The sequence below is a fragment of the Aulonocara stuartgranti genome, assembly GCF_965226115.1.
Source record: "Aulonocara stuartgranti genome assembly, chromosome: 12".
Classification (NCBI taxonomy): Eukaryota; Metazoa; Chordata; class Actinopteri; order Cichliformes; family Cichlidae; genus Aulonocara; species Aulonocara stuartgranti.
In genome coordinates, this window is record NC_138948.1 from 4,790,149 (window position 1) to 4,804,901 (window position 14,753).

A 14,753-nucleotide genomic window follows, 5' to 3' on the forward strand; every position below is an offset into this window, starting at 1 on the left:
TTCCAAATTATTCATCAGCTCTCAAACTGAGACATTAAGTCGAACTTTCACTCACTGCGCTGTTTCTGTTCTGGTGTTTAACTTTAATGACAGGAGACCTGGAGGCTGAGAAAGAAAGCAGCAATACCTAAAACAAGTGCAAAAACAGGCACCGGTCATACATGTGAACGGTAGCGAGCCAAACAGATCTGCAAGGAGTAAACAAAGGAAAATTCCTGGGAAAAATCCAGGAAAGGTCGTACACGAGAAGCTCAAGTGTGACCTCAGAGGAATATAACTAAAAACAGGAGTGCTGGAAGACTTGGCTAAACAAGAAGGAAAGATGATGCATCAGCGAGCACAGAGATGCTGCAAATATATAGAATAAATAAATAAGAGTCATAAAGGAAGTAAAGACAACAGTGTGATCAGACTAAGACTTCCAAAATAAAACAGGAAATTGCTTAACAGACACACAACACTGAAGTCCACTTGTGAGTTTAGACTAATTTACAGTGAATTACAGCACAGCTAACAGCTAAGCAACTAAACAGCCCTCCAAAAAGCAATAACACCAGTTTTATTGTATTGAATCTGACAGACAAATGATTGTAATAAGTCTGTATTGCAGTTTAACTCAGTTCAAACAAAGGTCACTCTACTTACACTGTAAGTGCAAACAAACTCTTACTATGATAAACTATAAATATTGCAGCTCTCAGTCAGCTGAGCTGTGTGAATAAGTTTTCATCAAGTGTCACGATTTTATGGTGTTTCAGAGAAATCACCCTCTCAGTTATTCCAATTACTCTAAGTGATCAAAGTTTATTCATCATTAAAATTAATAACTGTACATAAAACACTTCATAAACAGTCATTATTGGATTAATCTGAATCAGATTGATGACTTCATTCATGTTTATCAGTTTAACCGTGTACTTTGTGTCTGTGCTCATTTATTTTTTCTTCATTCATTGATGCAACCATGAACTATAATAATAAATGATTTAAAATGATAATGTTGGTTCAGCTTTTAAACGCAGACAACAAAAACAGCTCCTTATAGCACAGAGTGTGCCTCGTATCAGGGTAAGCACTGATGGTTAGTGCTCACCCTGTTCAACCACGATCCATCATTACTGCAGCAAAGACAAAAGCGCGACTTCATTCTAAGAATTTCTACCTGTGGTTAAAAGTTACAGCAAATAAATGTTGTTTTAAAGGTTTTGTAGTTTTATTTGTATCTTCATTGAAATGCCTCCGTAGCCCTGTACAAACCTGTGCTTCTAAATGAATTGGTTCTTACTGTGGGTAGAGAAAATTGTCCCCTTGTATCTTGATAATAATGTATGCTTCAGCATAATTCAGCACTATTGTGGGACTGTCGTTTCAATTGCGGCCCTTCACTTACTTTCACGACAGCACTCATCTAAAGCCTAAACATTTCAGTCTGAAGGAAGAAAATTTGAGTTTAAAATGATCAGAAATGTGTGGAAGAGAGAAAATATCTCTGTTGCCACTCAAGTTTTACCCTTGCTGACACAAACCCGAAGGGTATTTGTGTCTCCAGCTGGAATCAAACCAGCAACCTTTTACTTGCCAATTAAATGTGTTAAGAGCTACACCATCAGAGTCACACAGTGGTGAAAACTCTCGGGAATTTTGTCTTTTTAATTCAGATTATTGAAGAATTTGTTATAAGGTAAAACAAAAGAGCAGCAAAATAATAAAATCATAATATATTTTTATATAAAGCTGTTTTTCCCCCTCTCATTTATGTCCAGGTGACAAAATTGACACTTGACAGTTGTCTTGTTGCTGTTTCAATTTTAAATCATGTGTTAATGCAAAGCGACAAGTGGCCCCATTAAGTAGAGTTTACACTCTAACACCTTTTTTGGCTTGATTCTGTTTTTTTTAAATTAATTAATAACTTCAGCCTCTATGATGTGCTTTATTTTTATAATCTTGACTTTTAGGTTGTTAAATTTCCTTAAAAAGATTTCTTTGTGAAGTAAAAGAAGCTGGGAAGCTCATTAGCGGTGATGTGTTAGAGGTGTGCGTTTGTTTTTGGACTAATTTGTGTCTGTGTGTTTCCTCTGTGTCATGTATGATCTGTGTGGTTGCTTTAATGATATTCTTCTTCTCCTCCTTCTTGCATGCGTGTGCTTCAGTGTCAGATGGCGAGCACAACACGCCTGAGCTGGACTTTGCCGTCCTGCTGCTGACAAACCACCAGCAGCCGCCGGTGTTTCAGGTTCTGGACCCTCTGCTGGAGGTCAGCCTCAGAGGACAAGCTGCCATCGGTAAGATTATATAAACGCAAAAACAGGCTCGTACAAAAACTATTTAAGAAGAGAACTTGTTGAGGGCCGGCTGTTCATGCTTCTAACTCTTCTCCATTTCTGTGGCGCATGCAGGCGGTCAGCAGCTGGCCGTGAGCGACGTTGACACGGCTCCAGATGAGCTGGAGTTCGAGGTGGTAGAAGCTCCCGTCCATGGAGAGCTGATAAAGACTGACGGCAACACAAAGATTCGCATGATTAATGGTAAAGTACAACACACTGACACTGCTGGGACCAGAGGAACAGGATGGACATTTATTTGTCTGATTTTAGTTTTTAAACTTTTTTAAGGATCTGTAAATTATCACATCATTTGATGTTCAGCTAATAGATTTTAACACTGCATAGTCACATGAGGCTGGCTCGTAGGGCTCGTGTCATTTTTACTTTAGTCTCAGCTTGAGTTGAACTGCACACCAGCTTTAAAGTTAATGTGAAACAGAAGCTTGGCCGCCCGCTTAAGAAGAAAGAATATTTTTATGGCCTCAAAAATTTAGTTATTGTCAGTTTTTTTTGTCCTCACGTCTTCTTTTTCCCTGCTTGTATAACCGCGTCTCTGGTGGAAAGGTAACAGAAAAGCAGGCGGACTAAAATCAACACATGAAACTACAGTTGTAACATCCACATTTCCTCCGTCTTTTCAGGTGACACCTTCACTTTCAGCGACGTCACCCGCAATGTCCTGCTCTACCACCACTCCGGGCTCTCCACCCAAGATGATGCCATCACCTTCTCAGTTAGCGACGGTATCTCCATGGCTGCCACAGTAGTGCAGGTGGTGGTTCTAGGCGCTGGAGGCAGCGGGCCACAGCAGGACCCCATCGCCACGCTCTCGCTGGAAGTGGGCGAGAAAAGCAGCACTGTCATCAGACGCTCACACCTGGCTTACACGGTGAGTTAGGAGAGCTGCGTGCCAGTGAGAGTGTTTAGTGTTTGAATTACGCTGAGCTTTGGTTTATGTATTACGCAAGTGTCATGGGGTCTTGTGTGGAAAAGAGAGGTTGTGCAGGCAGGTTCAGAAAGATATAATATTAAAAAGAAAGACATGGTGTACAGAAGAAGAAGAAGAAAAAGGAGAAGAATACATATGGTGATGCAGGAAAGTGGAAAAGAAGCGAAACACGAAGCATGACTAAAGAAGGATTTTAAAAAATCCAAGCAGCAGGGAACACACCAAACATGCATGAAAATCCACAGTAGGATCTGATAATGGGCTGTCCCCGGGCTGTGTCGCGTCCTGGTTTGGACTCGGCGGTCGGAGCTGATTGCACGCACTCGAAACTATGCTCGCAGTTCTGTGAGACATGAGCCAGCAAATGCATATTGCACGAGCTATGGTTCGAATAGATGATTTTAGGGCCTTTCCGGGCCTGTTTGCTGCTTCTGTGGCCTGGTGCTATCTTTCAAAGTCCAGCTGTCCATCCCTATATCAGCCCTAGAATAGACAGGCATATGCACTCAATGATGGAGAGACATATTCAGCTTATTTTCAGCTCCATATTTTTATTTTGGACTCCATTGGAGAAACTTTGCATCGTTCACAGTTTAAAATCATCTTCATTTATCTTGCTAGTACATGCCTGTGCTACAGTATGGTTTGATGTGGTTGCATAGAGAAAAATAAAAAATATAGGTGAGTGTTGTTGTATATATAAATAAAGAATACACTTATGTGTTTTTCTTAGTTTAAAAACAATCAGCCAATTTGTGTGTCTCTCTTGCAAGGCTGAGGTTTTGCTGTACTATACAAATGTCACTTTAGTTCATTGCTAAGTGGTTGCCAGGCAACATGAAGGCCTTATATCATTTATCTCATAACATCCCAGTTTTGTGGAAATAAATGAGATGATATTGTTGTGAAATTAAAATATGAAGCCTTTATAAAGCTACATGCTGATGGACAACCCGATGATTTTATAATGTGTGATATAGATATGAATCTTCAGGGGCCTGAGATGTACCTGACTGTTAGTCGATCCACTGACTGAAACAAGCTGTAAACTCCGTCTTCCTTTAAAGCTACAAGTCAGCTTTGATGTGACTGGGTGACCCTTATTTAATAAACAGAGCCAAGTTCTTGTTGACGCCTACAGTATAGGTAAGGTTAGTTTTCTTTAGCAGGCTACCAAAAAATTACCAATCCCAAAACCAAACCTGGATATATTAGAGAGAACCCATGTCTGTATGGGTTCTCTCCAGGTACTCCAACTTCCTCGTCCAATGACATGCATGGGGTTAGATCACAGCAGGTAGTGATTCTAAATTACCAGCATGTGTGAATAGTTGTCTATCTTTATGTGATAGCCCTGTAAAAGATTGGTGAAGGGAACGCTCCAACCTCCCAGGTACCCTGAATTGGATAAGCAGAGGATGGATGCGCAACACCATCCAAGGGCCGGGGGTGACCGGAGGAAGATAGGCAATGTTTTATACATTGTATCCTATGTGTGTGACATGAGGGAAATTTTACAGCACAGAATAATTTTGTGAATAAAGAGTTGTAGGTGAGACTTGCTGTTTTCATTTTAAGTACAGTATCACTAAAGTCTGTTTGGTCCCTCAGGATGACTCATCTCCAGATGACCAGATTCGACTCCAGCTGGTGTCGGTGCCAATGTACGGCATCCTGACCAGGAGCCAGTCCCAGCAGGAGCACCAGGAGCTGAGGGAGTACTCCTCCTTCACAATGGAGGACATCAATAAGCACAGGATCAGGTATGGGTAGCAACAGCTACTCGGTGGGACTAGTTAAGACGTTTAAAATCCTCCAGACAACGAGGACAGCATTTAGTAAATGTTGCAATGGTGTGTTTTTATGTGACCTGTGAAGCACTTTACCCCACCTCAAAGACACGGGTGTTTAATTACGGCTTTCTGTGAAGGTTTAAATGTTTCTTCAGAGACTTACAAAACTGTAATATCAGTATAACATCTGCACTTGAACTAAAAATGACTTTCAAAAACCCTCGGTTGTCCCCAGAAGCAGTCAGTGAAAATGCGATAAAGATTCACAAAGCTCGATGGGAGTCTACAAAAAATGTTAATATTTTTATTAACGGCTGCCTCACGGCAACAGCGTTTGAGTAACTAGGAGTAGTTATATGTAAAAGCTGAGGTCTTATCACCTTCACCTGCAGGCCTGCTCTGGTTTCATCTATTTTTATTGGGTTGAGTCAGTTTTTTTTTTAAATGTGGCACATTGAAAACAACATGGAGTGAGGTAATATCTGTTCATCTAGTATACACAAGCACACATGATAAACATAAATGAAATTAAAGAAAAACATATTTTAAAAAAAGAAAGCAAAAATGACAACAATAAAAATAATGAATAGATGCTTAGACTGGTTTTCAATAGCAGGCAGGATTCACATTCTCGAACAAGCAGTGGCTCAGAGCACCGTGCAGCTCTGAGCCACTTGGGTTCGGACTTACTTAGATGTTGAGGTGTTATGGGTTCAACCAGAAGGCAAGCATGGGGCAGACACAGGACATGCTGGGGAGAAAAAGTCTTTCTGCCAGTTGGGAACATTTTGGTGTCGCCCTGGAAGTGCTGGAGGTGGTGGCATTGGACAGTGAGGCATCTGCATCACTCGTTGGACTGCTAAGCTGGATAAGCAGTAGAAAATTGACGGGTTGGGGGTAGAAAAAATTTAAAGAAATAAAGAAAAAGCTTATACCCTTTTGGTTTTTAGGTGAGAGGAGGAGGTTTTTTAAGCCTCTAATAAAGAGGCAGCTGTAAAGGAATAGCCTGGTGTCGAGGCCACTCTGTGCAATAAAACACCGTCTCGGGTTCTTCAGTCTGCAGTCGTACTCACGATCAATTTCTCTGATTGCAGCTCGAGTCAGCGGGAATCACTTTCCCTGTCAGCTTCAAGCTGCAGAAGACGCTGTAACAGCTTGCAGATCCATTTTGCTTTCCTTTAATCCTAATGTTTCTTCTCATGAAATGAGAGCTCCACAGACATTAACCAAAACCCGGTAAGAAAACAAACGTATTAACTGGAAGTTATTCAATAGTCTTTCTCCCGTTGCGTTCAATGAATCAGCCTGTTGGCATTAGCAAAGCCAATTAACTTAGCTCTGATTGTACCTGCAAGTGGTAGTAAGGCCCCTATGAGAGGCACTAAAATAAAGCATAAATATTCACGTACTAGCTATTTCATTTCCATAACGCAGCCCCTGATTAGCTGCGGCATGGGCCGATCTCTGGGGGCGAACGTCAAATCGGCTGTATTAGTTTTGTCTCTTTGGTGCTGGCTCTTACAAACAAGAGCTGGGAATTGTTTTAAAAGAATTGAATGGGATTAGAGGAGATTACACTGGCATGGCTTTCAGTTTTATTAGTGCTCTGCAGAGATTAGCAGCTGTATCACTGTGAGAGGGCTAAAGCGAATCTGTGCCAAGTCCTCTATCAATCCACGACTTAACACATAAACAGATAATTATGTACCCATTAAAAGAGAATTATTGTATCAGACAAAATCATTATTAAACACACACTTTAAAGATTAAGAAACCTTTTTCAAGAATTTTTGTAAATGTCAGAGATTTTGATTTAAAGTCTAGCAGCATTTGCATTTGAGTGATTCTCTGAGGGAGGCTTTTCTTCTCGACTTCCTTTGATTATCATGGGAATGGAAAAATAAGACTTTTGTTTCTTTGTTTGGCTTCAGGTCTTTTTTTCCCCTTGTATTAGCTCAACTGTTCATATATATATATATAGCACCAGGGCCCGACATGGTTCACGCCTACTGGCTGAAGAAGCTAACTGCACTCCACGAGCGTCTGGCAGCACAAATGAACCAGCTGCTAGTTAACGAGAGACACCCGGAATGGCTAACTGAAGGCCGGACGGTCCTGATCCCCAAGGACCCCAAGAAGGGACCGGTCCCCTCCAACTACCGACCAATAACCTGCCTCAGTACTACATGGAAGCTCCTGTCAGGCATCATATCGGCTAAGATGAACAGGCACATGGGTCAATACATGAGCGGGACACAGAAAGGAATTGGCAAGAATACCAGAGGCGCAAAACACCAGCTACTGGTAGACAGAACAGTCAGCCGAGACTGCAAGACCAGACTGACCAACCTGTGCACTGCCTGGATTGATTACAAGAAGGCCTATGACTCAATGCCCCACAGCTGGATACTGGAATGCCTAGAATTGTACAAGATCAATGGGACCCTAAGAGCCTTCATCAGGAACTCAATGGGGATGTGGCGTACAACACTAGAGGCCAACTCCAAGCCCATAGCACAAGTCACCATCAAGTGCGGGATCTACCAAGGAGATGCTCTGTCCCCACTGCTGTTCTGCATAGGCCTGAACCCCCTCAGTGAGATCATTAACAAGACTGGCTACGGATACCGACTACGGAACGGAGCAGTTGTCAGCCACCTCCTGTACATGGATGACATCAAGCTGTATGCCAAGAGTGAACGAGACATCAATTCACTGATCCACACTACCAGGCTATACAGCAATGACATTGGAATGTCGTTCGGACTGGAGAAGTGTAGTCGGATGGTAACAAAGAGAGGGAAGGTAGTCAGAACTGAGGGGATTGAACTACCAGAAGGCAACATTGCAGACATAGAGGACAGTTACAAGTACTTGGGGATCCCGCAGGCGAATGGGAACCATGAAGAGGCCACTAGAAAGGCTGCAACCACCAAGTACCTGCAGAGGGTCAGGCAAGTCCTGAGGAGTCAGCTGAATGGTAAGAACAAGATCCGGGCCATCAACACGTACGCCCTGCCCGTGATCAGGTACCCTGCTGGGGTAATAGGCTGGCCAAAGGAGGAGATAGAAGCCACTGACATAAAGACAAGAAATCTCCTTACCATGCATGGAGGGTTTCACCCCAAGTCCAGCACCCTGAGGCTGTACGCTAAGCGGAAGGAAGGGGGCCGGGGACTGGTGAGTGTCAGCACCACAGTCCAGGATGAGACAACGAACATCCAAGAATACATTGGGAAGATGGCCCCAACTGACCGAGTGCTCAGTGAATACCTCAGGCAGCAGAAACCCAAGAAAGAGGAGGGAGACGAGGAACCATCATGGAAGGACAGGCCCCTGCACGGTATGTACCACCGGCAGATAGAGGAGGTGGCTGATATCCAGAAATCCTACCAGTGGCTGGACAAAGCTGGACTGAAAGACAGCACAGAGGCACTAATCATGGCAGCACAAGAACAAGCTCTGAGCACAAGATCCATAGAGGCTGGGGTCTATCACACCAGGCAAGACCCCAGGTGCAGGCTGTGTAAAGATGCCCCAGAGACAATCCAGCACATAACAGCAGGATGCTAGCAGGCAAGGCATACATGGAACGCCATAACCAAGTGGCCGGCATAGTGTACAGGAACATCTGTGCCGAGTATAACCTGGAAGTCCCGAGGTCAAAATGGGAGATGCCCCCAAGGGTGGTGGAGAATGACCGAGCTAAGATCCTGTGGGACTTCCAGATACAGACGGACAAAATGGTGGTGGCTAACCAACCGGACATAGTGGTGGTAGACAAACAGAAGAAGACAGCCGTAGTGATCGATGTAGCGGTTCCGAATGACAGCAATATCAGGAAGAAGGAACACGAGAAGCTGGAGAAATACCAAGGGCTCAGAGAAGAGCTCGAGAGGATGTGGAGGGTGAAGGTAACGGTGGTCCCCGTGGTAATCGGAGCACTAGGTGCGGTGACTCCCAAGCTAGGCGAGTGGCTCCAGCAGATCCCGGGAATAACATCGGAGATCTCTGTCCAGAAGAGCGCAGTCCTGGGAACAGCTAAGATACTGCAGGACCCTCAAGCTCCCAGGCCTCTGGTAGAGGACCCGAGCTTGAAGGATAAACCGCCCGCAGGGGCGTGCTGGGTGTTTATATATATATATATATATATATATATATATATATATATTTTTTTTTTTTTTTTTTTTTTTTTAAAGATTTATGGTCTAATCTTTATTCCTGTCCTCATCTATGAGGTGGAGCTGTGTATTGTGACCAAATGGCTGCAGTTTCAGATACAGGTGGTGGAAATGATCTGCCTCTAAAAGGCGTCTGGGCTCAGCCTTAAGGCAGTAGGATGGGGAGATTAGTAATTCAAGAAGAGCTCAGAGTTGCAGTGCTGGTACTCCACAATGAAAGGAGCAAGTTGAATTCTGCATCTGACCAGGATGCCTCATTGAAGTCTCCTAGTTGAGGCTTGATAGGTTTGTAGCTTGAATCTATCCGCTGGAACGTTGAAGACAATATAATTACACTGCAAAGCAAGACACAAGTAGGCAAGCTTCTTCATGTTTCTCGTGCACGGGAGAGAACCGGACGGGCACCGTTCCTTCGCTTGACCCCAGTTGCTCTCGTCCGTTCTCCCGTACCACTGTTCTTTTATTGAGGTTACATGAATATGCATAAGTTCATTAACATATGACGTCTACATACACACAAAGAGTACCGTGTGTGTGTGTGTGTGTGTGTGTGTGTGTGTGTGGACTGCTGATCAAAGGGTCAAACATCCTTGGTCAGGAAGAGGGTAGCCTCCCCCTCACCCTAGATGGTTCATCCTAGATAACACGGTGAGGAAGTCCTGCAGTTCATCTAAACAAAGAGCACTTAGACTAGAACAGACGCAACTACGTTAATCCTACCATAAAACAATAAGACACGGTATGACCTCTCATGCTCCCAAAGTGCTCTCTAATACACACAAAGTTTGCAGACTATCAAGGATCAAAACCTCTACCAATCTACAACTAATTACAAAACTCTAAGCATATATAAGTAAATATTTCTAAGCATACATGACAATCAACAATACAAACCTAACAAGGCTCAGAAGAGAGATTTTGTCTCTTGGCTTGTCTGGAAACACCTCCGTGTCCTCCAGAAGAACTAGAGGCGAAGGCTTTTTGCCTCATTAGTAAACCATTAGTAAATCTGGCCATGTGTCTCTCAGCTAAAGGCTAGAGAGAAGGAAGTTGGTGCATCTGTGCAACCCAGACCTGGATAAGAAAATGGAAGGATAAATGAAGAAAATAGAAACTGTGATTAAAACGGGTTTTCCATCTGCAGGTACATCACTTCAATAGAGACGGGAAGTCAGCCAGTGACTGATATCTTCCACTTTGTTGTTTATGATGGAGACAACAATCGCCTTGACAACCAGATATGCACCATCACCATCACCTCCGCACCAAGACAGCCGCCGTTGGTCACTGTCCGCAGCAGCATCAAGGTACGCACACGCTATGTCCTGCATACAAATGTGCAAGTAAGAATCTTACACACTTAACGGAGGTGCACACAGCAGGCCAGCTGAAACAATATTTACCTTTAGTCAGAAGAACATCTTAAGTACAGCATCGAATCATATTTAATGTACCTGTTTTATATTTGAGACAAAAGAAGCGAGGGACTCCTGTCACATGAACTCCATCAGATTGCTTGAGGGTCTTTGTTTAAAAAATAGCTCCAAATTGAAAGTTGCGTTTATGTCTGCTGGATTTCCTTCATCAACATGTAGCAAATGGCATTTACGTACCATGATGTTTGAGTATTGTCCTCTGTGAGTGGGAATAACAGATACGTACTCCTCTACTTCTGCTTGCTTTGTTCTGTCCTGCTGAGCTAACTGGACATTCAAGTCCACAAACTACAGGCTCATGGATAAGGGTAAAGGTATGCACTGTCACAGTCCAGGGGCTAATACAAATGCAGCAGAATATGGCATCAGCATGCTTTTATATTTAACACATTCTCCCCTGTGTATGTGTGTGGACATTTGTCAGTCTCATTGTGTTACACTAAAGAAATGTGCACTTCCTGTCTTTCACTGCAAGATAACAATACGATAAGAGAAAGAGCTTTGCATCTGCAGGCTGTACCTGGGATATGATGTCCCTCCACAAATTCCACCCTTCATCAAGGATACGAAGTCAAATCTCGCCCCAAGAAATGTCTCGTTCTTGGATCTATTTATTTCATGGCTGTGTGGGGAGAAATTTTCTGGGTCAGCCAATACATCTCAAAGTGGGACCTCTTCTGTGGGTTCACAGCTTGTCTTGTTTCTGGGTAAATTAAAAGAATACAATAAAGGTAGAAAAGAGGAAAAGCCTCACGGAGCACTAAATAATTTAACATCTACTGTCTACTCATCCTTCAAGGGTCTTGTAAAGATTTGAATTTCCAGTTTTTGTGAGTTTTTAATCATGTTCAAATGCAGAAAGGGGATTTGTTTTTCTGGAGTTGAGATTCTGATTTTTTTTATGAGCCCACTCTGAGTTTTCTCAGAGCTTTAAATATATAATATGATTAAAATATTAAACAGACTATATTGTATTAACTATACTTTAGACTCAAGTGAGAAAACTAGGATCTCCCAATTAAATAATTTATTTTTGCTTATTATCCATGTCTAGGTCGAGGAAGGCGGTCGCGTGCAGCTGTCTACCAATGACATCACAGTGTCAGATGTGGACACGCCCCCGAAGGACCTGCTGATTTGGCTTGTCAGCCCTCCTAAATATGGTTTTATTGAGAACACCAGGACAGGTGAGAAGTGCCTGTGTGACGGTATGCAGATATTTTGGAGTGTGGTCACTGTTACAGGAAGCTGAATTGACTTTGGCTCATGATGTGACAAACTGCAACTGTTTTCACATTTCAATTTGCGTCACATTCCTGTGCACACAATGCCGGGTGAATTCCCCGTGGTACCAGTGCCATCTGTCTCGGCTTGATTGTGCTGTGGATTAGAGCCGCCAGATAGCCAGGTACAGATGGGGCAATTGTTGAAGTTTCACAATGTTGAGGCTCACTCAACTACTGCTGCTCTTTCTTCTGCTCCCGAGAGGAAGCGCTTGGAAAAATGAAAAAGGTGACAAGAGTTGAAGAGGAACTGATTCCCTCTGGGGAAACTGTAACATTGCAAGTGCAGAAGCTGAAACAACATGAAATGAAATAGATATAAACACAGTAGGAAGAAAAGTCATATTGAGAATGAATAATGAAAATGGTATATCTTGCTGTAATTTTAATTTTGGTCTATATATAAAAAATAGACAGAGCGGTGATGTCAGCCACTAGATTGTGAAGCCTCGTTTTTAGTATTTTGGCTGTTACCATCTTGTTTTTGGCTTTCTTCTTTTTTCAGCCAGAAGAAATCATGCTTGTATGCAGATGTGACATTATGAGCCCACATTAGCAAGAACAGGTTGTAATCAAAGCTGGGCGTAGCTTAGAGAAAAGTGAATCTTACGCTTTCTTCTCTTTCTGATGGCCAAGGTGACTTCTCTGGTTGCAAAGGCAATTATGGATGTAAGGAAGTTGGCTGCTTTAATCAAAACTCTCAGTAAACATTTTCCTGATGAGCGTATCAGTTTATTTTATAAAATATGGTTCCGATTAGTGTCCAAAAAACATGATAAAGCAGGGTGGGACTACCTTGTGATTTAAAAGTTATTATATGATCTGACCTACACGCCTCAGTGACCCAGGCTTAGAGACAGATTGGCAACCCCCTGGCAATATCTGGTCACTAGGGAGAAATATGTATTTCCTGAGCAATCAGTCTTACTGCTTCAACCAATATGTTTCAAAAGGTACAACTTTAGTGTTGAAGGGGAATATTCTGTGTTTCTGAAGCCTTAACAAGCACATCCCCAGACTATTTGGGTCCTTTAAATAAAAGATGATCTATTGGTTTGGGACGTATTTTAAATCTTCAGCATTTAGATTATTATTTAAATTATTAAAGTTAAATTATAGCTGACACTATCAACCCTGCTCATCATGCCCACGTGCAGCACGATGGTTAGCACTGTTGCCTCACAGCAAGAAGGTCCTGAGATCAATTCCACCAGGGTCTTTCTTTGTGGAGTTTGCATGGTTTCTCCCCGGGTACTCCAGCTTCCTCCCACAGTCCAAAGACATGGAGTTAGTGGGGATAGGTTAATTGGAAACTCTAAATTACCCATGTATTTGTCTATGTGTTAGTCCTGCGACTGTCCAGGGTGTCCCAAGACAGCTGGGATAGGCTCCAGCGCCCCCCGCGACCCTGAAAAGGATAAGCGGAAGCGGATGGATGGATGGATGGAATGGACTATCAACCTTGGTTAGAGAGCTGCATTCATGTGCTGTGTGACACGGTTGCTGTTTATCTTTGACAGACTCAATGAAAGCATCTGGAGTTGCATGATCTGCACCATTCAGGATATCGACTGCATGCAAAACCTGCAGTAAATGACCTGAATACTGCAATGCATTTAGAAAACATGGATTTACTCCATGGGATACACAGAATAAGGCAGTGAGTGAAAACTCCAAATCCAAGAAGAAACCTTTGTAAAAATAAAATCTCATTAAAACCAGTAAATCGTATCATATTGTTGGTCGGATTTTAGCAGTTAAGAGCAGAAAATCATCATACTGATCTGCATATGTAAAGAAACTGTTCATTTTTAATGGGTGTGTAGCCATAGCTGTAACAATAATAAGATAATTAGGGCGATTGTGGCTCAAGAGTTGGGAGTTCGCCTTGTAATTGGAAGGTTGCCGGTTCGAGCCCCGGCTTGGACGGTCTCGGTCGTTGTGTCCTTGGGCAAGACTCTTCACCCGTTGCCTACTGGTGGTGGTCAGAGGGCCCGGTGGCGCCAGTGTCCGGCAGCCTCGCCTCTGTCAGTGCGCCCCAGGGCGGCTGTGGCTACAATGTAGCTGCCATCACCAGTGTGTGAATGTGTGTGTGAATGGGTGGATGACTGGATGTGTAAAGTGCTTTGGGGTCCTTAGGGACTAGTAAGACGTTATACAATTACAGACCATTTACCATAATTGGCCTTCTCTATTATACATTGTCTGCAGACATAATGAAGGATAAATTTGTGGGGTCAGATATTTATAGTGTCTGCAGCTGTAGATAACCAGCTGGCACCAATCTTTTCTCTCCGTGTCCCGGCGGCCCGTCCTTGATGGCAGCTGGAGTCGTTGGTATTCAGCAGCATCAGCCAGCGGTGATGGGATTTCTGCTGTCACCGGGGCACAGGGGAGGCCAGTCAGTGTCACCGTCAGTGTGCTGGCAACAAAACCAACATGCACAGGTTTTTTTAATGTTGATATGCAGATGCACCATCGCACAAAAGACACTGACTTGCATGCTGATGTTGTGCATTTGCATGAATCCAGCAATTCAAAACATGCACATGGAAAAAACAAAAATCTCACAAACAGGCAGTGTTTATGCAGGAAATGGCTTTTCCCTTAACAAAATACATAATAGTTTGGTGATTAGCACAGAGGAAGGCACACGTACTGCAATGCAGTATAGACATTTTCCAATTTGAATTTAAATAATTACTTTAATATAAAGCTGACATGGAAGGAATACGGCCAATCTCATTTTGGCCCCTGAGGTCCTAGAGTAAGTAAACAACTCCC

General features: G+C 43.0%; 1 protein-coding gene across 3 annotated transcripts in view; it reads left to right on the plus strand.

Moving 5' to 3' along the window:
* fras1 (Fraser extracellular matrix complex subunit 1) overlaps positions 1-14,753 on the plus strand; it is a 299,701-nt gene that overhangs the window by 237,659 nt on the left and 47,289 nt on the right. For all 3 annotated transcript variants that reach the window (XM_082555470.1, XM_082555468.1, XM_082555469.1), the window contains 6 exons: positions 2,154-2,285; positions 2,400-2,528; positions 2,969-3,216; positions 4,888-5,039; positions 10,395-10,557; positions 11,741-11,873. In XM_082555470.1, the coding sequence (XP_082411596.1) occupies positions 2,154-2,285; positions 2,400-2,528; positions 2,969-3,216; positions 4,888-5,039; positions 10,395-10,557; positions 11,741-11,873 (957 nt within the window). The remainder of the gene's footprint in view (positions 1-2,153; positions 2,286-2,399; positions 2,529-2,968; positions 3,217-4,887; positions 5,040-10,394; positions 10,558-11,740; positions 11,874-14,753) is intronic.